General features: G+C 40.9%; 1 protein-coding gene across 1 annotated transcript in view; it reads left to right on the top strand.

The window, feature by feature from the left end:
• The window catches only part of IQGAP2 (IQ motif containing GTPase activating protein 2), a 249,428-nt gene that overhangs the window by 111,365 nt on the left and 112,398 nt on the right, over positions 1 to 25,665 (top strand). The window contains exons 3-5 of the mRNA XM_012721764.1: positions 17,393 to 17,549; positions 21,980 to 22,057; positions 25,331 to 25,407. Coding sequence (XP_012577218.1) covers positions 17,393 to 17,549; positions 21,980 to 22,057; positions 25,331 to 25,407 — 312 coding nt within the window. The remainder of the gene's footprint in view (positions 1 to 17,392; positions 17,550 to 21,979; positions 22,058 to 25,330; positions 25,408 to 25,665) is intronic.

Raw genomic sequence — 25,665 nt, 5'->3', positions numbered from 1 at the left:
GGGGCAAACGGGGATGGAACTCATGCGGAAGTGGCTTATGCCTCTTAGTGCAGTGCTTTAACCCACTGCGCCACCAAGGAGGGCCTAAGTGATATATTTTTTTAAGCAGCAAACCTAGTGGGTTTGAGGTGATGTCTATTGTGGTTTTGATTTGCATTTCCCTACCACTCCTGTTTTACTTTAGTGCCACACGTACTGTATTTTTATCAAAAAGTTATACCTTTGTAAATATAGTGCCTCACCTTTTTAAGAAAAAAAAAAAAAAAAAGCTCTCCTTTTCAAGAATTTACTGAGAAAGAGCAGCTGTTAAATGCGTAAACTCCTGGCTAACTTTCACCTACCTTAAAAGTGATTCACAAGGCTTATTTTCACTTCCTTTTGAAATATTTTATAAGTTTAAGATGTGTTTCATTTGACATGGAGAATATTTAATGACTTTTTAAATTAGTTCTGGGCATTAGAAATCAGAAGAACTCATAAAACTGATTTTTCACATCTGAGGAAGCCCTTAAGTTGGGCCCCAACAGTCCTGCTCCCACAGCCAGCAGCTCTGGGTTGGTGCCTGGTCCCTTCCAGCCAGCCCAGCCCCTTGCCAGCACTCGCCCCACCCTGCAGGCATCTGTTTGCAAGTCCTGCTAGGGTGGATTTCCCAGGGCTAGAGTTGGTCTGGATTTATTCCAATTTATGTTAATAATTTAGGTGATTAGAAGTGACTAATATTTCTGCTCTGCCTAGCTACTTGATACCCCCACTGACACTCTCTCCAGATAAAATCTGAATCCCCCTTATTATCTAACCTTTCACGCCCTGAGCCCCTTGGGAACAGATCTTGCTAACAGATTGTTCCCTGCTAGCTAAAAGTCGCTTTAATTTCGAGTTGGAACAACTTGAAGTCGTTTTTCTATATGCACACAGGCTCACGTACTTGTCGGACTCAGCCAGAGGTGTGCCTTTCCGTGTCTGCACCCTGCCTGTGGTTCTCATCCACCTGGGGGCTGTCTCGGCAAGTCTGCTTTTCACGCTTTTCATGGGTGCAGGGGCTGGCTTTAGATTGTGTGTGAGAGCTTGTGGCCATTTATTTCAGATTTTGTATATGTGTTAGAGTCAAGGTTCAATCATAAAAGTAATTTATGTCCGTGGTCTGCAAATACAGTCAGCACTGTCTGTAGATCCTTCGATTGGAGAATGATCATTGGTTGCCCTCAGGTCTGTGTCTTGCAGATAGCCAGTCAGGGATGGTGTCAGGTGAGGCTGCCTGGGAGCCTGGCGATGGAGGCGCTGTGAAACCCAAGCGGCCCCAGGGCCAGCACGTAGCATGATTTGTTGCTACACAGCCATGCTGTCGGTCAAGCCATATTTCCTGAAACCTTAGAACACCACAGTGTAATAGTGTGCTCTTATAACCAGCTCCTGTTCCCTAAAACCTGTGCATGACTGTGGCTTTCAGCCTGACTCTCTGTGTGGTCGCTAACAATTTCATTGAAATGAAATGCTTAAGTGAGGTGAAGGGGTCCTGGTTGCATTCTATGACTGGGCCTGCTTTAGGTCCCTACTCTGCGTCTCCTTCCCGCAGGCTTCTTCTCAGAAATTCTCTTTGTCATTTGTCCAGCCACCAAACCGGAAACCTCACTGTCAGCTTGCTGAGCCCCAATACTTCGTGCTTCCTGTTGGAGGGGAGACTTTGGTGTTTGTCTCAGTGGTGTATTTATCTCCTTGGTTTTAGGCAGATTCTTTTTGTGTTCTTCTCTCTTCTCTGTCCTCTTTTTCTAACTGAATATAATATTCAACTATAAAGTTTGAATCTTTTATTTTCTTACAGCATAAAGGTTTATTTGCTGATTGTTTCTTTCCCTCCCTACCCCCCTTCTCTGTTACTCGTTTTTCCCAAGGTAGCTAGGATAAGATTGCTTTTTATTTAGGGGGGCTTGCATCCCTTTCTGGCACAGAAAACTTTTCCTTTTCTATATTTCTGATGTCTGTTTCAATACAGAACAATGGAGAAATTGTTAGACAAGTGAAGTGGTACTTAATTATCTGTCTGAAAATTCTTGGGCATCTCAAAAGCTTTCACAGTGAGTGTTCACTGTGGATGGCAATTAGGGTGCCCAGTTCCCAACATTCACTAGGGGTGGGCCCCTGGGTTCTGCATTCTAGTCCAGGGCACTGCTGGCCTAACACCCCCTTCCTCTGTGCGCCTGCTTAGATGACCACTCCATCTGCTGGCAAGAGCTAGCAGACAATAAAGAGACTTCTGAGAAAAGGACCTTTATTTGTAACACTTCTTTTATAAAGATTTATCTATTTATTTTAAATATTTATTTATGCATACAGAACTGGGGTACAGGCCAGAGGTACAGGGGCGGTGAGAGGATTCACCAGAGACAATGGGGAGCAGAACAGGCAGATGGACAAGTACACTGCTGAGGGGAGCAGTGGGCGGGTCAGGAGCTGTCTGCCGCTCCATGTAGATCACCTCCGGAGCCAGGGATGGAACTTGCACTGAAGTGGCTGCAATTAGCTTGCAGTGCTGCATCCTAACCTGTTGCGCCACTAGGGAGGGCCCGTTTATAACACTTTCTAACATGCTTTCTTTGTTAAAGCATGAGGACTTTGAAACCCCAGGGACTCTGACTTTTAGATCACAGGGGCATCTGTATTTCTTGGGGCTAAGAACTGTTGAGAGTTAAGGGTGAAGGGGCGTTTGACCAAGACCATAGTCCCTAGCTGCCTTTGGTCTTAGGAAGGTATTCTGAGTGTCAGGACTCTAGTTAATTATTAACCCACATAGAAAATCAAGGAAGGACACCACTCACAGTAGCCAGTGCTGCCACCTGGTGAGTTCTGCTTGACAAGGTTCTAGGGGAACCAGGTTGGAGCTTAGAAAGGAGTCTTCTGCCCTAGAGTACCACTCAGCTGGATTCTTCCTAGTTTCTTGTATAATTGAAACATTTTCCTGCTTAAGTATATGCTGTAAAAGTATGGAGGAGATTGCTGCTTAATTAAGGGCTTTAAACTTTTATTTGTGCATATATGGATATGGCACAAAATTTAAAAGATCCAAAAGAGCATACAGAGTGGAAAGTAAGTCTCAGCCTCCCTCAGGATTCCCCTTCCCACAGGTAGCCATTCTTGCTAGATTGTTTTTATCGTCTGCAAGGCATGCTTTCTGACTAGTTGCATAACTGCACATGAAGTCGTAGCATCCATATATGTATAGACACACACCATATAGCTTTACAGTGACTATTCAGCTGTGTGCACAGTAGGCAACATGGTTAAATATTTGTCAGGAATGATGATTTCCTGCAGTCTTTTCATCTTGTCTTAGGCAGAAGGAAAATTAGAATCTAGGAGCTAACAGAAATGATACGGGTGTGCAGCAACTTTTGTTTGAGCTCACGGGACAGATCACAGAGAGGAACTGTCTTGCTGTATGAAAATGCCTAGTAAGAGTCTATCCAACATCTACATCCACAGCTGGCACCCGTGAGGACCCTAGCCATGAGGGCTCAGCCAGTCTGAGCCCCAGGGCAAGCTGCATAGTCTTACCATGTACTCATAGGGGCCCCAAGTTTGTGCTGGTCCCCTTAAAAGTTACTTCCCCTTATCCCTAATTGATTCCTTTGGATAGGGAACCCTTCAGTCTGCATGAAGTGTATCATTTAGGTTTTATCTCATTTGGGAGAGGGGGTTAATTTATACCTGCATTGTGGCTACCTCCTCCTGTTTCTTGTTCTTTTCACTAGGCTCTGAATGTTCCCTCCATGTTTCTGGCTCTTGTCTTGCTCATTGCTACCTGTCCTTATGTGGTAGAAATGCAGTTTAAGAGATGAGGGTAGCCATTGTGGTGACTTGTACCTCATTTTTCAAAACTTGTAACATTTCTAAGCACATTTAGGAAACTCTAACCTAGTCTGTCTACTCACCAACTTTCCTGACTTTTTTATATGTGGATCCACTTAACCTAGTTTTAATAACACTAAGGTTTTATTACTCGTGTGTGATCATTTAATAACATTACCTCAGACTAAGTGGTCGTTTGACTAAGTTGTCATCATAAGTGTTATTGACTCTGTAATGTTTCACATTAGGCAATATTTTCATGTGATGCCCCATAACTTCACAGTCTCTTCTCTGACACAACTTTTAAAGTTATTTCTAACTATCACTGTGCTTCATACCATACTGCATATAGTTGGCATTTTGTTGCTGTTAATTTTCTTCTATTCTATTTAGCCAGGGGAGATGAGATCTGCAATGGGGACTGTGGAGGCAAAGAGAAAAGTTGTTCCAGGGCTTATCCTGTCAGTTGCCACCTTCAGCCTCTCACTGTACTCCCAGAAATGAAATGAGGGTCTGCCTTCCATTTAAAACATCTTTTTATTTTTAGAGTGTTGTGCTGAGCACTGTTGCCATAGGAATTGATTTGTCAAGTACCATAGTGGTCAGCAAGAAATCAGAAACTCCAGGTCTGTTTTCAGAGCCAGTTGCAGCAAGGACCATCTGCTACCTGCATCATGCATGCGTCCTAGCCACCAGCACGTGAGCATCACTGGTTTAGTCATCAGTCCTTCTGCTCCCTGGGGTCTGGGTGACAAGTAGCCCCTCGGTGTGCGGTCCGGCTTCAGCCTGTACTGTGGGCAGCCAATCTGGGCACACGTGAAAAGCAGTGGTGGTTGGGGTGCTCCGGTTAGCTGCTCCTTACACCTTTCCACTGAAGGGACATGCTGCGTAAAAAGAGCATGTGCTGGTGAGGAGTGGGAGGAGTGAGGGGGAGTCAGCAGCAGCAGCATATGCTGGATTCTTGTCATTCTCCTCTCAGTGACAATGATTGATGGCATCTAGTGAGTCCCTGCTTGTCACTTCCTGGTACAGCTGGTAGTGGGGGTGGGGGAAATCAATACGTGCTTGGCAAAGGATGGGCTCTTGACATGGTACTGAAATGACATTTCCCACTGTGACACTTTTCAGTGGTGTCTTCTGGTCTGTTACTCCATTCTCACCTGCTGGGACTACTCTCTTGTTGTTGTTAGGTTTCTAGACTCTGGGAGAATTAGTTTTCATATTTCATCCTCATCCCCATGTCCAAGAAAGGGTTAACACTGAACACTGGATCCCTGTAGCTCCAGGGGAAGAAGAGAAGGAAGGAAACTCAGACTGAATGCCACTCTTGCCAGCTGTGTTCCTTAAATTTTGAAATATGGCCCATCTTCAGCAATGGCATTCTCGGTGTTCTCTCAGGCTCGTGACTGAACAGTTCCGCAGTGACTGTTTGCTTGCCAACCAGGAAAGGGCTGTAAAAAGGTGAGTTGAGGAACCAAGTGTGGCCAACTAGGTGACTTTGCAATGATTTCACTAAGCTCGCTGCTTTCATGTTGCTATATTGGAGCAAAAAATTGTTTTAAAATGCCAGAAAATGTTTAACAGTGATTATTTTGTGGGAGTGGAGATCAGTGGAGATGAGCCCAGAAAGGAAACCTGCTCCACCAAGTCTTCAGTTGTTCAGGCTGGTGCTGACAATGAAGCCGCAGGCGAGGGTTTCCTGCCAGGAAACTGCCCTGAGTATGGGGCTATTCACTCCCATACTCTGATGCCCAGTTACCTTACAAAATGGACGGTACTTTGTACTGCGGGTGAACACGGTGGCTTCATTTCCCTGCAGTATGCTCCAGGAAAGCCAGCTCACACCGGAGTCCCTCATAGAGTTTAGTTCTCCCAGGCCCTGTCACTCAGACTTTGGATGGTCCACACCCGGGCCAGGGTGCACAGGAGAAATGAGGTGTCTGTGGCCTGAACTTCACACTTTAAGTGGATGCTCACTTTCCCACCTCCACTTTCTTCCTCTTGGTGAGTAGTTATTTCCTAAGCACCTGTTGAATGCCAGGCATTTGTTCACTAGGTGGCTCCCTATAGATAGGGTATCTTCTTTAATTAACACCCCACCAGGTAGCTGGAATTGTACCCAATTTTCTGAAAGCAGAAATTTTGACTCAAGGACTTGGTTGCCCATCGACATAACCAGGACTAATTAGCTGTGGAATCAAGTGTGAAGCCATGTTTTCCAGAGCCTAGAGCACAGCTGCAGCTGTAGACACCTCTGAAATTACAGGTGCTTCTTCAGTCAGCACCAAAGAGTACGCTCAATTCCTCCTGTGTGAATGCTCAGGTGTCCCTCACCTGGGGGATATGAAGTCTGTGAAGATCTGAACTGCCTGATTTTTGTTTGAGAAAGGTTTTGCTGAGTTTCTCCTTACAAAGTGAACATACCTAGGAAGGGAGTTCCAACCCATTCTCCACATTTTTGATTTGTCAGAGGGGTGTGGAGTGCGATGAACACACGTGCCATGGAGGTGATGGCTGAATTAAAGCAATGATATAGGTTAGGGGTGGGGGTGAGTCACATCACATGCTAAGAGGATGCTCATGGGGAGAAGGCTCGTTAACACGGCAGCACACAGCCACCCGTGGAAGCCAGCATGGCGGGGGACAGCCAAGCAAATTGTGCTGAAGGACAGTTGCGAACAGCAAGTTATGTTAGCAGTTTGCTAGAAGGTGGTCCTGGCATATAGCAATAAGCAAGCAGAGCTTTGCAGGCTACCAGTAAAGATGCTTGCTACATGCCAGACATTGTTCTCAGCAGTGTCCCAGCAGCCCCAAAATATTAAACCATTCTAGCGTAACTCTTAAGTCCCAAATCTCATCGAATTATTATCTGAATCAAGTATGGTGACTTGAGGTATATCATCTGTGGCAGAATTCCTCCCCAGCTACCAGCCTTTGGAACCCAGCAAGTTATGTACTTCCAAATAGATCAGGGTGGGACAGGTTTATAGGATCCATAGTCCCATTTCAAAAAAGTCCAGGAATTGGAAGAAAGAAAAAGGCCATGGATCTCAAACAACTTCAGAGCCTGGCAGGAATATGCCATTAGATTTTCAGGCTCAAGAGTAATCTTCTTGATGCTGGAGCAGTACTGAGTCCAAGCTTCCAGACCCAGCGAGGAGGCAGCAGGACACACTGAAATCAAGGAGGGGACAGCCTTACCTCCCCGGCCTGTGCACACAGGGCCTTGCTGGGAGCTGCAGCTTGGGCCAGTCTCTGAATCACCTTAAGGGTCATTCTTTCCTTTTCTCGATGGATAATTTGTGCTCACAGGCCAAGAGCATTTTGCTGTACCCATACATCCCGAAAGTCTGACAGTCTGCCTTCACTTTTGCCCTGTCTCTGTTGCTTGCTTTAGTGTAAGCAGGCAGCATCCACGTGCTAGTAACCTTTCTCTGTTCTTGGCTGCTGAGAGGCTGATTTGAATAACAAATCACACTCTTCATGCACTGATTGTCCAGCCATATCCTGTATGTTCTCCCCAAAATACATGCTTTCATTTTTTTACAGTATCTATAGACTGAGAATTTTCTGAAGCTTTTAAAAAGATTTTTAAATTTTTATTTATGTCTGTTTACATTACTGTTCATTTTAAAACATTTTTGCATACAGAACTGGGATATAGGCCAGGCATGAAGGTATGGTGAGAGGATTCACCAGAGACAGAGTGGGGAGCAGAACAGGCCGACTGATGAAGTACACTGCTGAGGGGAGCAGCAGACACACAGGTCAGGAGAAGTCTGCCATGCCATGTGGATCACCTCCAGGGCTGGGGATCGAACTCATGCTGAAGCAGCTTTAGCTTCTTAGTGCTGTGTTTTAACCTGCTGCACCACCAGGGAGGGCACCTCTCCACTTTATTTTAAGTAGCAAAGAAGATCCAGGACACGATGTTGATTTATTGCATGTATTTGTTATGGATAATTCCCCCTTCACTTTCCAATCCTTAAAGCAAGGCTACTGACATCATTTATAGGTGATATATTAAAAGATGCAAGTGCTTTTGCTGGTGGTAATGCAAACTAGTACAACCACTATGGAAAACTGTTTGGAGGTTCCTCAAACTGCTAAACATGGAGCTTCCCTACGACCCAGCAATCCCCACTCCTAGGTATCTATCCAAAAGACACAAAAACACTGACTGAAAAAGATACTTGTACCCCCATGTTTATTGCTGCTTTATTTACAATTGGAAAAACATGGAAGCAGCCCAGATGCCCAAAAGTAGATGACTGGATTAGAAAGATGTGGTACATATATACAATGGAATATTACTCAGCAACCAAAAAAGAGAAACACATGTCTTTTGCAGCAACTTGGATGGAGCTGGAAAAGATCATGCTTAGTGAGATAAGCCAGAAAGAGAAAGAAAAATACGGGATGGTTTCACTCATAGCAGGAGTATAATGGACCAGGCGAGAAATAACAAAAATAATGAACAACCATATACCAGAGACATTCTATGTGGGTGGAGTGGGGAATGGGATCAAAAAGGGGGGGGGGGGGAAGGGAGGGAAATGCACGGGACTATGGTGGTGGCACAGGGGTGATTTGGTAATGGGAAACCCACGGGGATTACAATCGAGATGGAAAAAAAAATGTGCAAAATGATGTAAAAATAAACTTGGTAATAAATTAAAAAAAAAAAAAGATGCAAGTGCTTAAGGTTTCCCTAATCATAAGAGCAGGCATCTCAATCAATATGCTTGTTAAAAAAATAAAAATAAACAAAGCCTACTGTTCTCTTGCTCTCTTCCCTTGCTTCCATTCCCATCACAAACTATATTAAATCACGAATTAGCATTTCCCCTCCGCACCATTACCCTGCCTTATCTTGGCTCAAGTGTTAGGTAAAATCAGCAAATGAACTGTTGGGTTTTATGGAAACAGGAACTTTAAAATGTGCTCTATTTTCTTATTCTGTTAGTAAAATAAATACATAAATGTGATTTAAGAAATGGAGATACATGAAAAGTTGAAGAACCTACCAGTGATTACACAGAGAAAATTACTGGTGGTACTTTGCTATATGTATCCCAGTCTGTGTATATTGAATTAAGTGCATGCAATTTTAGCAACAAAATAATCTTACTGTATAACTTTATATCATATCCTTTTGTGTAAATTTACCACCAATATTTTTCCACTTTCTCCAATATTCCTCAAAAGTGTTTCAGGTGGGAGACATTTTATGGGGTAGAGTGGGGAAAAGGGTCAAAAACAGTGGGAGAGGGAAGTGCACTCGACTATGGTGATGGCACACGGGTGATTTGGTGATGGGAAGCCCAAGGGGATTGCAACTGAGATGGAAAAATGCACAAAATGATGTATAAAAATAAACTATTATTTAAAAAGTATCTTAAGTGGATGTTAAACACTATACCCAAAAATTAAAACATGATTTTGTTTGACACATAGGTTGTTTTAACCTTTGTGTTATGCAGGAATCTTAGATATACAGATCATAGCTCTGTATTCACAGAGAAGATACCTGGGTTGTGCTTTAATTTCCTAATGTAATCTCTCAAGAAAAAGTGTAGTGTGGTGGTTAGTGTCTAGACTTCAGCATCTATTTGATTTCACATTTTGTGCTTTCCACTTATATATAGTCTTGGACAAAATATTTTGTCTTCCTTGGTATCTGCCTGTTTTGTTTTTAAGGACAATAACTCATTGGCTCATGAAAAGTAAATGAAACTTTATAAAGCTTTGTAGTCTAAACTTAATAGGTCCACAATGATTATTTGCTATTATATAATCAGATGGCTTTCCAGAAAGCTTGTCCCTCTAGTTTATAACTGTCCAGACATATTGGAGAGAAGGTTGTACAGCTGAGAACCTACTGGCACAAATGTAGGACCCCAGTAGAGTATAGGAATTCCTAAGGTAAGGGACCAAGTGCAAGTTCTACCACTTGATGTATCCTCCCTTATTTTGAACCTGCTTTTCCAAAACACTGCATGTGGAATTGAACTTGGTCCCTTACTTCAGGAATTCTTTGAGCTTTTAGGATGCTAGTGCAACTCATGAATCTTCAAGAGAAGTTATAAAATGTAGCATTTTCCAAAGTTATTGCCCTCCCCCTTCCTTTACCCCCAGGGCACTGTTAGCCTCTGCTGAGGCAGTATTCTGTGGAACAGTTTGGGAAATCCTTACCAAACTCAGCATATATCATCTCCCGCCCATAGAGATCATGAGAAATAAGTCCTCTGAAATGTGCGCCATTCCTGGTCGATTTTAGTCTTAGATTATCTACTCATGGTATGTGTGTCTGTGTTTTAAAGAAAGTAATCAAAATTACCTTAACATTTCATGTCACCCTTACAGTAAAGAAATATGTTCTATGTGAGAGAATGAAGGGGCCTATGGATGCCTGTCTCTGTGTGATGTGTGTTTTCCTACCTCCCAGGCCCTCCTGAGCTATTACGCCTGATAGAATCATGTCAACAGTATTGAATCTCTCTCCAGTGAGTGAAAAAGGCTTACCAAGGGAATTTCTCCTTCTGACATTTTAATTCTTGCTGGCACAAAAGGTGGCTAATTACAAAATATATTTATTTTTAAAAATATGGTCTTATGTTTATTCTTTTGTAAAATATCTCATATGCTCATTTTCAAAACATTTAGGTGGAGAAAATGACTTATAATATTTGAAAGTTCATGGAACTTTTTGCTTTAAAACAGTTTATGCAGAAAAATAACACATTTTCTGTTCTTGGCCAGCAGTTCTACTTTTAGGACATTTATTCCCTACACCACTGTATGATAGAGACCAAGATTTATAGCTGGTGATTTCCTGAATAACAACTAAGAGAGCAAATGCCTCAGTGAAACAACTTTCATATGCTCTGCAAGGCACAGAATAGCACAATAGAACTATCATTTGCCTCAGGATTTTTATGGGTTTTTGTTTGACTTGTTCTTTTCTCATAAGTCAAATGATATTAATTACTTTTGCCCTTAACCTAAAATTGGAATAATTCCACCTTTCTCTTGCTTTCATCTGTCTCCCAGCATGCTTCCACCTCTCCTTTCTCCCAATCTCACATCAGACCTTGTACATTTACAGTTATATATAGAAACCACCTCAATGTCCCCACCTCCAAAAATATTTATGAAAGAATATTTGAGTGATAAAAAGGAATTTTCTTCTAAAGGAATTTGCATTTTATTTCTTTATACCTGGTAATTGATCCCAGTTTTCCCTGCAGAGAGAAAAGCAATAGTGATATAGTGATAGTATATTTGTCCTTCCATGGAAGGGAGATGAAATTCTCCAGCAGCCTTTAAAATCCTCATGAGAATAATGCCAACCTTTGCTTTGAATGAGACACATGGTGTTGTGGAGCAATCAGTTGAAGAGACCAGGTAGAAACAGCAAATCCCGGGCAACAGTGGGGACACCGGCCAATCCTGGCTTTCATTTCTGTGAATTTTTATACCAAATTTACACACTCTTGCTGACATGCAATCTTTCTAGCTTGGTTTTATGTATAGATAATTTATGCGCTACTCACATATAAATCATAGATTGTATACAGTATTAGAATGGAATTGGAAATAATATTTCACATGTACAGTTCATTTTCAACAAAGGAGCCAAATCGGTTTAATGGGAGAGGATTTAGTCTTTCAACAAATGGTGCTGTCACAACTGAATATCCACCTACAGAAGGATGATTTTGGACCCTTACCTCACGCCACATACAAAAAGTAACTGTAAAATAAGAGTTAAAAACTAGAAAGTTCTTAGAAGAAAACATAGGCAAATATTTGTGACCTTCCTTTAGGTGGTGATTTTTAAAATATGGTACCAAATGTATGAGTCACCAAAGAATAATCAATAAATGGAAATTTGTCAAAATTAAGAACGTTTTGTCCTTCAAAAGTCACCATCAACAAAGTGAAAAGATAGCACACTGAATATTTTCAGATCCTACATCTCATGACTTGCGTACTGAATATAAACTCAACATATATAACTCAGTTATAGTAAGGCAACTGAAACATGGGAAATGGATTGAATAGACATTACTCTAACAAAGATAAACAAGTGGGTGATTAGCATGTAAGAAGATGCTTGATATCATTAGCTTGCAGGGAAATGAAAATGAAAACTATAATGAGATGCCATTAGGAAGGCTACAGTAAAATAGATAAGTGTTGATAAGTATGTGGGAACTTAGAATCCTCATACACTAATGGTGGGAAAATAAAATTATGTAGCTGCTTAGGAAAACAATACGAAAGTTCTGAAGTAATGGTAGGACTCTTTACCTTATGATTTGGGAGTTTCTCTCCTAGTTGTATACTCAAGAGAAGCAAAACATATACTCTGATGTTTATAACATCATTGATCATAATAGATGTCCACAGTCCAGATGTCCATAAACTGATGAAAGGATAAATAAAATGCGATATGGTCATACAGGAGAGTAGTATTCAGCAGTAAAAGAAGAAAAATGTGGTATCAGTACATTCTCATCATAGGTAAACCTTGAAAGCATTACACTAAGTGAAAGAAGCTGGTCATACAAGGCCACATACTGCTTGATTCCATTCATATGAAATGTCCAGAAGAGGCAGTTCTGGTAACAGAAACTCAATTAGTCAGTTGGGAAGAGTTTCATTTTGGAGTATGAAGATATTCAAAATCGATAGTGGTCACACTGCATTTTTTTTTAATTTTTGAAAAAAGATGTATTTATTTATGCATACAAAACTGGGATACAGGTCAGAAGTGCAGGAGAGGTGAGAGAATTCAGTAGGGGTAGAGAGGGGAGCAGAACAGTGCAAAGTACACTGCTGAGGGGAGCAATGGGCGGGTCTGGAGAGGTCTGCCACCATGTGGGTCACCTCCGTGGCCAGCGATTGAACTCGTGGTCAAGCAGCTGCTCCTAGCTTCAATGTGTTGAGCTTTAACCTGGTGCCCAACAGGGAAGGCCCACATTGCGCATTTTAAATGGGTTAGCATGGAGATTATTTCCCAATAAAACTGTTTTTTAAAACAAAACAATTATATTACATAATTATAGTGTCATATTGAATTCCATTATAATTTTGTCCTCAAAGACTTAACAACTGAGTGTTCAGAATTTGAAGTGACCTGTTCCAGTAAATCCAGCTTTAACTGCAAAGCCAGACTTCCTGGACATCAAGCCAGCTGTTCCTACACTGGGATTATTATAGAATGCTTGACCCCCAACAGACCTTAAAAATCACACTTAGAATTTTTATTGGTTGGGCTGGATAACACCAGCTTATGTAACAGATAAGTCACCAAGTTGGGGGTTGGGAATAGTAGTTTAATTCTTGCTCATGTAAGGATTGAGTAGTACAGGGTAAGAATTAAGAGAACTGGGGAGGGGAGGTACTTCACAGTTATTCAGAGACTCAGGCTATTGGGGGTTCTCTTCCACCTTCTCTTTCAAGGTTGCCTTGGGCTTTAGTGTCCAGCTAGCAGACAGTGAAGGACATTGGAGGTTCATTGTGGGACAGTTTTCTAAACCAGGACTTGGGAGGAAGGAACATCATTTCCTTTCATAGTCTGTGGTCACAGACCAGTCACTTGCCCCTACACAGATACTGTGGGGCTGTGACCACTTCTGGCTGCCTCCTAGCTTCTGGGATAAACCACTTGGGATCTGTGCTCTAAGTTCTCCTGATTCTCTTTTTTCATGTTTTTTTTTTTTTTTTAAAGATTTATTTATGCATACAGAACTGAGATACAGGCCAGAGATGCAGTGGTGGTAAGAGTATTCACCAGAGACAGACTGGGGAGCTGAACAGGCTCCCAAAGACTGACGAAGTACACTGCTGAGGGGAGCAGTGGGTGGGTCAGGAAAGGTCTGCTGCACCATGTGGGTCACTTCCAGAGCCGGAGATCGAACTTATGCTGAAGTGGCTTTAGCTTCTTAGTGCTGTGCTTTAACCTGCTGCGCCACCAGGGAGGGCCTCTCCTGCTTCTTACTTTTGAAAAATAGATCAAAAGAATATTCAACCATGTTAGAAATTAGCTTATTTTATTAGAAGGTATTTTAATACTTTAGAACAGTGTTAAGTGGGCAGTCTGGCTGGTTATTCTGTCAGCAGCATTGAATAACTGTCCCAGAAGAATAACCTTACTACCAGTCACTGTATATTTATCATGAACTGACTAATACTATATAGGGCTTTCCAACTATGATATTATTATTAGACTCTATGTGATGCTGTCTAGTCTTGTAGGTGTTTCTAGAAAGTGGCCCTATTTAGAAAGACTCTAAACTTGTCATACCCAACCCCTGCTTGCATGGCACACAAAAGAGACAGCCCAGGTCATTCACCTTTTACTACTTCAAGATATGTGACAAAGTGGGACTTCTAAGAGAAAAGTTGACATCCTGAGAAACTGATTCAAGTTTGATAGTGATATACCGTCCTCTGACCTTACATAAGCAGTGATTGCAAGTGTGTCTCCAAGCCATGGAAATGCTGCTGCACAAGTAGCCTTGTTATATCTTTTATTTTACACTGTCTGTGGCACTGGACTGAAGGATTCATTCTCCTTTTTGTTGAGTTGTGAGAAGTTAAAAAATGAAATTTGGGAACAAATACCCCTGACAACTTTGAGTTCTTTCAATTATTAGCTGAGTGGCCTTGGCCTTCGCGCTGAGCCTCAGCTATCTCAGCAAATTGTGGTTCTCATGGTGCCTCTTGCTTATGGAATGGTCTTGAGGGTTAAATGATAATACCCACAAAGTCTAGTGCTTCAGAAATACTAGTTGTCCTTAATGACAATAGCATCTGCCTTTGACTTCCAAGGCAGTGAAAGAAGGTAGATATCTCTGTTCATGCCCAGTGTTGCAAAAATGTCTTAAGGGGATGTCATAAAATATCTCAGGATGTAACTGTGGTACTCGAAAATTGTTCTTAAGCAACAAGACTATATAATGATTTTTTGGGTGCCTGCTGTGTATAAACATGTTGCCAGGCACAATGGTATTATGAAGAGGAAGGAGAGATACACCTCAAGTAGCTCATCTCATAAACTTTAGTAATGGTTCTATTTTTAATAGGTTAACTATAGCCTACGTTTTGGGTATCATTGGTATTTAAGCCAACTTTACATACATCCCAATTTAGATAAAAATAAGTGGATTGTATTTTTAACAAGCCACATATACTTAAGACCTTTTAATTTCCTGCCTCTCAGACTTAATTATCAATTTAATCTCCTCCTCCTACCACCACTTGTCAATTTTCTTGCCTTCACTCCTCACACATGTCCCTCAATCGTGACATTGTTATAAATCAGTTGTTATGTGGCAGATACTTTGTTTTTTTCACGGTAACTTTTAAAGTAAGTTGTTTTTTCATATGAAATAGCATAATGCTATAATTTGTAGCATTACTTTGATAGAAAGTCTAGTGTTATGACTTTGAGCTTAGCCAGATTTTTATGGGAAAAATTATTGCTCATTTAAATTTTTTTAATTATTAACTTTTTTTAAATTATCAAGTCCATGGCACCCCCTCAGTTTCTTGGAAATGAGAGTCATATAAACCCAATTCCCTTATTCTCCTTGTGCATACATGAAAAGTCAAGTTTATTATCTCCTTTCACTTTTCCCTTGTTCCAGTTTGCCAATTTCATTAGAATATCAGGACTGAAAAAGACCTTCTCTTCTAACTCTCTGTCTTTAGAGGAGAAGAAAACTGAGGTGCAGAGAGGTTAAGGGACTTGCTTGAGGTGACGTCATGAGCTTCCTTCACATCACGCCCCTCCTCACAAGGGCCCGTCTGGGGGTCTTTCCTTCAACCTTCTTTTCTGAGCTATCACCAAGTCCTGTTACTGTCTTGAATTGTCTCCCTTCCCGTTTCTTCCTGGCTAATCTAGTCCCTCAATTCTTCACAACAGGAAAGACCAGACAGAGCTCTTTGACTCCAAGCTGCCGTCACACACAAGATTAATTTTCTTGAATTGCCACTGTCAGCATGTCATTCCTCTGCTGGGAAGCTGCCAGGAACTCCCTGCTTCCCCTGACAGCGCAGAGCACCCCATCTCCTGTGCTCGGTCCCCCAGAGCCTGAACCTCCTATATGTACTCAGCTTCATTTCCTTTCTCCTCATGAACTCCGAAGGCCCAAGTCTTCATTGGGTTAGCTCCATAAATCGGCCATGTTTCCTTTACGCCTTCCATCTATTCTACTCCCCCTGCCTTTTCAAACTCAACTTTTCTAGGCTAACTCCAGGCCTCACCCCTTTTCAACATTCTCCCTATTACTCCAGTAATAATCTGGTGGCATTCCCTTCCCGAATGTCTCCACTTAAGTACTACACACGTGCCAGACGTCACAATCTCTCTTACCTGGCCCCCTGGTTTTCCCTTGGAATTACTTTGCCTTTTAAAGTACAAGGAATGCTTTTGGAAGGCAGGGCTGTGTTTTCATTTTTCTCATCTATTCCTTGTATCACAGTGTCTAATAAGTGACCAGTAAACACTGTGTTTTTAAGGGGCTCTGAGCTTTTAAAAGAAGTTGTCCCAGAGTTGTAAACATGTGAGACATCTAAGTATTCACTGCTAGGGTCAGGGTCAGCTGGGACTGGTGCAGGACAGGGTATTACTGTCTGCTAACTGATGATAGGATCAGGTAGTGCTGTGTTCATGATTCTCCGCGGGAACTGGCTATACAGATACGATGCCTACATCAATAGTTTATGATTATTTTGTGGGAGGACTGTGCCCTTCAGCCCTCCACTGACCTGCATGCCTGCCCCTTGGATCCAACAGTCGGTAATAGCTCCTGGAGAACGGATGGGATAGTGGCAGCCTCATAATTCTGGCCGACACAGCAGGGAAATGTGAACTAGCTGTGCCCTTGAGTTAGTCTTCTACAATCTTGGTAAAATGTAAACTGATTTTTCTCTAAAGTATTTTTTCAGAACAATACCTTATATTCCCTCAAAGTGGGCATGTTATAGTAAGTCCCTGGTATTTGAAAATGGAATGTGTATTATTTAAGGAGTATCTGCTGTCTGAATTTTTGATGCCCTTTCCCATGGCTTCCTGCTTCTTCTGAACTTAAGCAACTGTACATTTTGCAGTGCCTTGGAGTCTGTTCTCCCCCAAGGTATTGCCTCTGCAAGAATCTCTTCTAATAAGGGTTCATAAACATGAAATCAGTTTTTCTATAATGTTAGCAGAGCTAATTTCACCCATACAAAATGGCTTGGCCTTTTTCCTCTTTGGCATTAAAGAGAGTTGGCAGTGACTCCAGCAAAGATGAAGTTGACAAGCTCTGGCTTAGCGGCCAGCTCAGTGCCTCTGGGCTTTGATTCTCCCTCTTTATCTCCTGTTCTGATCCCTTGTCCCACAGAAAGTGCTCCTTTCTGTTCTGTCACACCTTTAGGTGTTTCAGACCCTACTACCTTTGCTAACTAACAGTTTCAAACATCAGGAAATGCTGTCTCTTGATTTATAGAAAATTACCCAACAGGAGTCACTTTCAGGCCTTTTTAATCCCTCTAGGTGGATGGAAGTTTGCTTAGTGGAAGAATTGCCACCAACTACGGAACTGGAAGAAGGGCTTCGGAATGGAGTTTACCTAGCCAAGTTGGCCAAGTTCTTTGCCCCAAAAATGGTATCAGAGAAAAAGATCTATGATGTGGAACAAACACGTTATAAGGTAACTGAGATCTAATTGGTTTTAGCTCTAGCTACAAGTAAAAGTTCAATGTTTTATTCTCTTTCCCTTCTTTTATCTCTAGTGCTTCTACCAGGACTTTATGGTAAAGGGGATGTCCTTGGTCTTTGAAGCCTGTTAATAATCACTCCTGAGGCAGCTGCAGTTTTAAAAGCAAAGAGTTTCTATTTCTGGACCTAGGCTGAAAGACCTCCAATTTGTGGGACTTCACAACCCCCCAATCATTTCTTCATGGAGGTCGTTTTTATTAGCACCAGTAAATGTAAAAGTGGGAGCACTCTTCTCCTCCTTCTTGCACCACTGACACAGTTTATGAGTCTCCTTGTTCTCATCAAGGGACTTGAGCTTGTGGCCTTAAGAAGTTAGGAACAATTTGATAAAAAGAACAGTAAAGTTTAATAGTAAGGTATGACTTCATTTCCACTAGGGGTTAAGACTAACTTTCTGTGCACAACTAGTTCAAGAATTATTTCATGGCTAATTTGAGACAGTGTATTGGGGAGAAAAATCACATGAAAATAAATACCAGTCTTACATGAATTTTAAATTTTGATACCAATATTGTATTCACTTTAAAATTTTGACTTTTTTAGAGATCTGTGTCTCAGTATCTACAGGTAAGGTGGAAAATCTAGGATTTCCTTCAAGATAATTAGGAGGGTGTTGGAAAGATGATTGAAAACTGGCCATGTATTCAAAATTATTGACGCTGGATGATGGGTATGAGGAGCTCATTATATTATACTCTCTATTTCTCACTTATTGCATGATTCACAATGCCTTTCTGTTGTTATTAAGATAGTTTTTTTTTTTAATATGCGATTTGAATTCAGGCCAAGTGTTGAATAATATTCAAGTTAAGTGACAACATGAATTGACAAATCTTTTCTGAGTCTGTTTTCATGACCTAGTCTAGAACGTTACTAGGTGAAGTTTCTTCCTTAAATAATGTTGTGAATGAATCTTTAGCATTTGCTACAGCAAGTTTGAGTTTATTAAATCAGGTGTTTCAGCCCAGAATTTCAGCTCATTTTATAGCCATTTACAAAACTTCTTTAAGCAATCACTTTAGTGCCACAATTCGTTTTTCTTAGCATTGAAGAATGTTTTTAAACCTAAGGGGGAAGAAAATCATGGATATTTCCATGTCACAAAATAAGGTTACCTTTGTGCACAGGTTTGCACAGGTTAGAGCATGATCTTTTTTTTTTTTTCTTCTTTTCATTACATCCCTACAGTGACTACTGCCAATATATAAGTGTATTAGCTTTAACAGTGTGTGGGTTTACAACAGAGGTAAAGCGTGCTTGGATTGGTTCTCTCCCCCCTGAAAGGGGATTATGGGCATTTTGTATCAATGTTGAGTCTGATGAGATTCCGTCCAAAACAGTCCCGTTGGAGCTGAGCCTCTGCACAGAGAGTGGACCAGTACTTTTCTCCCCCGCCATGTCATGCATGTCATACATGTATAGGAAAGGAATCTCTTTCCTGTAATTCACAAAGATTATCAGAGCTGTGGACCGCCTCATGGCAATTTAAACAGGTACTCTTCCCTTCTGACTTCAGAGATCTACCACTTAAATGAATAGTGATCACTCTTTGGAATGGGGGCAGGTGAACGATTTCCAATCTTTTGTTACAAAATAAAATAGACATGGAGCCTGGGCAGGTGATGACATCCCTGAGCCAAACATGGCAGGAGAGGGAAGTGTTGTTTTCTTGCCAATTCCTATCCCATCCTGCCCCTGAAAAACTGGGGTGCACAGAAAGGGGTACTGAGAGAGGTAGAAAGACAGGAAGTAGCAGAAGGAGGGTGGTTGATGCCAGCTGTAATGTGGAAGAAGCCACAGAACAGATTGAAATGGCCCCTTTGTTTGAAGGGACCTGCCTTTTCTGCTCCTTGGATTAAATCCCTGAAAGTGCTTAATGTCCTCAAGTGGGAATTTTTAATGATTTGCCATATAATTACAGATTTTATTTTGAGGCCATTTCATTTCCTTTACAATAGTGAAAGGAAACAACTAGCAGTGGACAGGAGAGCTTACTTCTTGTTCTTGTGCTTGTCAGTACTAGCATCCATTTCGTGGTCCTGTGTAAGGGGCATTAATTCATGGAACTGCAGGAAGATGCTGAGACACAAGGCGCCCTGCTGACTGGGGCCCAGTCCCTCGGTGTGCCATCTGGAAGCCATGAGTCCAGTGAGCATAGGCTCTTCTGCAGGGACAGCTAAATTGCAGCCATAAAATATGGTAACACCTCATCAGACATTCTGTGCCCAGGGACATAGCTCTGCCTTCAAGATCTAATGGCCTCGGTGTTGACCCTGGTGGAACAAGTAATGGGCAATAGTGGAGACCAGAAGGGAAGGAGAGACAGATCCACAGGCGCATGCCAAGGGTCTGTGATGTCATCCTTAGTGCAGGGAAATCATTGAAATGTTAGCTACCGCGTCATGGTATGGCTTGTGCTTTGGAAAGATCAGTTCTCTGCTGTGTGGAGAATCACTTAGAGGGAGGTTGAAGGTAGAAACAGAGTCTGGAAAGGGGATTGTTCTGTCCAGGTGACAGAGGCCTGCATAGCTAAGCAGTGAATGGATTCAAGAGGGAAAACAAAGCAAATCTGGCAAAGGAATTGGAAATGTGTGGAGACTGGTGAAGAGCAGATGCATGGATGGGCAGTGAGAGACAAATAGGGAGGGAGAGTGCATTCTAGAAAAGTGGTGAAGAGACCAGGAGATTTGCACCATGGATGTTTGAATGATGAGTATTTCCCAAGCCGACTAGGAAGGAGAGGGGAAGAGGAGAAGGAAAAGAAGGAAGGACATTATTTGGGGAGGCCTCAGCTTTGGAGCTCAAAGTCAGAAAAATAGTCGATCATTTCTGACAGTGTGCTGATAATTGTAGCCTTACAATAAATACTGGTTGAACGTTTAGGTGAGCCTTAGGTAGGGAAATCAGGTATATAGTGGTTCATAGTGTGAGATGTGGAATCAAAACACTTCATCACTATGCCTCTCTGAGTCTGTTTCCTCACCTGTGGAGTGAGAGTGATAATAACAGCCATCTTTGTAGAGAAATTGAGAAACAAAGATATGTGTGTAATATAATTTATTGCACTCTTGAGTGTATAATAATATAGCAGCTAATATGTATTGCACTCTTGAGTGCATCCTTGCAGGGTGCCTGGCACAGGGCCTGCTAGAAATCAGTGTCTGAGTGCTTGGTGTTCTGAGGCTTCAAGAGCAGTAATTGAACAGAATATTCGACATTGGAGTCAGGGCTCTTGCAAACCACTCTTGACCCTAAGTTGGACAAGTTAGGTCAACTCCAGCGTATTGAATAATCACATTAGAATATTTCTTGGTTTCTAGGTTACCTCATAGTTCTAAAATGCTCTGATTCTGCTATGTAAAAAATGTACAGTCCAAAGAAAACGTCCATAATTCTCATCTTATCAGTTTGAGCTAGCATAACCTTGCTTGCTGATGCTGTAATTGCTCAGCAGTGGAAAATCAACATATAATTTCTAGTCTACTACCTGAAAGAAATAGAACTATGTACATGCCACCCAACTTAGTGTTAAATGTAGGACTGGTTAAAAATAATGACTAGCTAAAAATGTTTATAATGGACTAACACTGTTTTTAGAAGAGCATTTTTGTTCTAATTAAAGAACATCTAGGAGATTGGAAATGTTAATGCAACTCGCTCACTAAAGCTTACTTCTGTGGTTCTGAAGTCAGCATTCCTCACGTGTTGAAAGTGAATAAAGGATAGGAAAACTGTCGTTTAATTTATTGTAGGAATAAGACCATGATAGCCGCCTTCCCCCTCCATTTCTCTTACATGAAATACTAACCTTTTTCTAAACTTAAAGATGAATAAAAATTTTAAGCCCAGAAAATAGTATAGTAATATAATAGCTAATATTCATTGCACTCTTAATGCACTTTGCAATAAAATGCTTTATGTATATTCCCATTTAATCTCAGAAACTCTGAGAAGCAACCTATTTCCATTTTATGGCACAGGAACTGAGGTTCAGAGAAGTTTGTAACTTTCCAGAGGTTACCCATTTACTAAGACCACTAAATAGATGGGGTGTCTTTGTTAACATGATTTGGGGTTGTTGAAGGCCAGTGGCCAAAGGCCCCAGAAACCCACCTAGGGAGGCACAATTAGGTTTATTTAACTCCTCGTAGCAAGAAAAAAAATACCCATGCAGCCAGTGGAGGAGAAAATAGGGACTTAGATTAGAATCTGTTACATTTGGACTTGTGCCATTGTTTTATGAGTATTCTTAACCCTGTTCTAGGTGAATGGCAATTAAAAGGTATCCCGCTAATGGGAGTATTATTCCAAATAATTTGACTTTTAGTGATCCCTTTTTTTTTCTACCCCTCCTCACATTAGAAGTCCGGCCTTCATTTCCGACACACAGATAATACAGTCCAGTGGTTACGAGCAATGGAGTCCATTGGTCTACCTAAGGTGAGTCCTGACATTCTGGAATCTGAACTCAGATTCACTAGCCAAAGGATAGTGTGTGCAAGGACTATATGGGAAATGATCTGGCAGACTGGGATGTGTTAAATCAGCAGAGATTATAGCCTCACCAAGGAAAGATGTGAAAGCTACTAAGCAGAGATATGGAAAGGTGTAGTAGAAGCAATAGATGGCAGGAACTCACACTGACATGTCTTTACAGGTGGAGAGCAGTCAGGCAAAGGTGTTTATAAGTTAAACAAGGCAAGAACAAACTTAAACTGGTAGATAGCTGATTTCAAATAGCCACAGCCTTTTTCTTGCATTGCTATTAACACTTAAGATTCTAGGTCTCATTATGTCACTATAACTTACATATAAATTTATTTGTAAAGTATTATTATAACGCGTAGCATCAGCTTCCCTGCTGGTGCAGGGGTTAAAGATACAGCACTATCAAACTACTGCCAGCCACTGCAGCCAGTGCAGGTTTGATACCTGGCCCACCAGGGAGGTGACCCATATGGTGCAGCAGACCTCTCCTGTCTAACCTGCTGCTCCCTCAGCAGTGTATTTCAGTCAATCTGCCTGTTCTGTTCCCTACTCTGTCACTTGTGAATCCTCTCATTTCCCACACTTCTGGCATGCACCCCGGTTCTTGTATATATCAATAATTAGATCTTTATTTAAAAAAATAAAGATTACTATCACTTTCTATTTAAAGACTAGAAGGTTATAGCTCTCTTGAAATAGATATTGAAAATAAAATTCCTTCAGCAGGTATTCAGAGCTTGTCAGATTTAACGAGCGGGCACATCTAAGCCTGTGAGACAAATAGACAAGTGGAGGAAATGAGGCAATGATTACATTTTGTAGAAAGTTTAGAGCAATTTCTTAAACTTATTTTGAAATAATTATCGGATCCCAGGAAGTTGCAAAAATAGTACATCTCTGTGTAGCCTTCGTTCAGCTTCCCCAGTGGGGGCATCTCATCACTGCCCTACAATGCTATGCTGACACTGGTGGATTCATGTGATGACTGCAGACTTTCTTCAGCTCTCATCGCTCTTACATGCATTGAGAGCGCGTGTGTTTCTCTACAGCCTCACCCACAATTATGATGGAGGTACCTCAGAGGGGCAGGCTCTCTGCTCATCCCTTCCCCAGCCCTGTTGCAGGTGACCATCTCAGTTTTGTCATTTTGAAAATGTCATGGAGGTGGCATCAAACAATAGGTGCCTTTTGAGATTCACTTTTTTCACTAAACATAATCCCCTCCTGATCTATAAAATGTTGGTATGTTAATAGTTAACACCTGTGCATTAATTTTTAAATAATTGCAAATTGTTTAGGGGTGATCCAGCTTGGAGACAAGGGGTAGAAGACTGACTGAACAAAACCTGTAGTATTCTTGTTATTAATCCAGCTTTACAATTAAAAGTACCCACCATAACAAATCCAAATGACTCCTTAAATTATGAATTTCTATTTTTAATATATTGGTGCTCATCTCTGTTTTAACTCAGCTTATTTTATCTCAAAATAGTCAATATTAACTTATTCTGCCATTTGAATCACTACTTTTTCCTCTCCTAAAGTACCCAGAACGTAAAATGCTGTTCCCTTCTGGGTTCTCACAGTGATACAGAATTCATATTTCTAGATTGTGATTTCCAAAGTACTAAGTGGGGACTGTGTAGTAAACAGATTAAGAAGGAAATTTTAAAAGGGTTTTTCAGAGGCTATACTTTAGATTCAGATATACTTTTTGTTGGATAGATTTTATTAAACCTTTCCAAATTGTGTGTATGTTGAGCCAGATTTCCTTTGATTTAAAGCCTAACAAATGATTCACGTAGCAGATTCCACTGTAGCATTGATGTTTGCTTTGAATTCATCAAAATTTATATGGCAGGGACAAGAGACTGAATTGACTTTGATGTATTGGGTTGCTCTTCATTCCTTCACTTGTCAGTATTACTGCCTGCATCTTGCTAGGTTACTAAGATCCAGTGGTGACGAAAACACTTTGGTGAACTATAAGGTGATCCCGTCTCCTTGCTAGAAGACCTACTCATTGTGATTTCTCAGGAGAAATATAAATATAAAAGCTTGTTGTTTAAAGGAAAGGGACTCTGTCATTGTCCTCTGCCTATGCAGTAAAACTGCAAACTTGATAACATTCTTCTGTCTAGGGATCCGCTACTCAGCAACATTTCATGGCAATATGTTAAGGGAACATTGCAGAAACCTTTGACATTTCCTAGGTTAGAGATACACCTGTATGTGCTCAACGACTATACATTTCAGCTCAAGAAACATAGCTTCTTTCTTTTATCAGCTTTTTTCAATGTCCAATTGAAAACTGTACTTGAGTATCAAATGGACCCACACTTGTGCATTCATTGGAGCAGATCAATTCGGTGCCCCATTCTCATAAGCTCGCAGTTTCAAGCTCAGGAATAGTGTAGATGTCTGTTAAAGGCCTTATGTTCAAACCTCCCAGCCTAGTAACTTTATATTATATGTTTATCCAAAAGAAGCAATCAGTACTCAAAAAATGCAGGAATGTTCGTTGCAGTGACTTATAATAAAGAAAAACTTGGAGGCTAAAAAATGTTCAGCCATGGAGGAACTGATTAAATTATGTTCAAAAACATGAAAGGATCACATGCAACCATTAGAAATTTTATAAAATGATGAAGGGGCTGGAAACGGTTATGTCTCTCCATTGTCTAAGCTTACAATACATACAGTTTTATTTTCACACATACAAAATGAGAAAAATCAGAGCTAAATGTAAAAACACTGGATAAAATACATATCAGAATGTTACTAGTCACACTTGGGGGCAGGGAGTTGAGGGCAAGGATGAAATGATACTTTTTCTTCATATTCTGGCTAACTAGATTTAAATTCATGCGGAAAAAATGTCTGTGTGCGTGTCATAAGAGTGTGTTTATATATTTACAACTATGTGGCCAGGATTTCAAGAATGTAATAAAAAACCCACAACTCAGGTAGGAGACCTCAAACTCAGAGCTCACAGAGTGATACTTCCACTCAACCTTGGGCCACCTGACGCCCCTGTCCCAGCCACCTCACAGAAGCTGTGAGGTCAGGCAGGCAGGGGACCCAAGGTGGAGCAAGATAGGCAACAACTAACAGTTCCTCTGTGTTTAAATAAATCAGAACAGGGTCAAAATAGCATCATTTGGGAGCATTCAAGTAATTGTGACAAGCCAAACATAATAATACATCACTTCTTTTCTTTTCCAGATATTTTATCCAGAAACAACAGATGTGTATGACCGGAAAAACATACCAAGAATGATATATTGCATTCATGCTCTGAGGTAGGGGGAATAGTACAACTAAAAAGTCTAGGAAGTAAATTTAAATAAAACCGTAATTTCACAATTAAGAGACCTTAGGTTATTAACTTGAAGAAATTTTTACTAAATTGAATTGTTTTTAGTTTGCTGCTACAAAAATAATTGTCATGTAACAACAATTTTTGAACTTGAAAAATATTTTCCTGATTTTTAAAATCTAATTAAAAATAGAAAATCATAAAATGAATGAAAAGCTTAAGTATAATAAGGAGAAAATGT

This window comes from Condylura cristata, unplaced genomic scaffold (assembly GCF_000260355.1).
Source record: "Condylura cristata isolate star-nosed mole 26May11 unplaced genomic scaffold, ConCri1.0 scaffold00007, whole genome shotgun sequence".
Classification (NCBI taxonomy): domain Eukaryota; kingdom Metazoa; phylum Chordata; class Mammalia; order Eulipotyphla; family Talpidae; genus Condylura; species Condylura cristata.
Note: the sequence above shows the minus strand (reverse complement) of the source record. Positions and strands in the feature narration are given on the sequence as shown.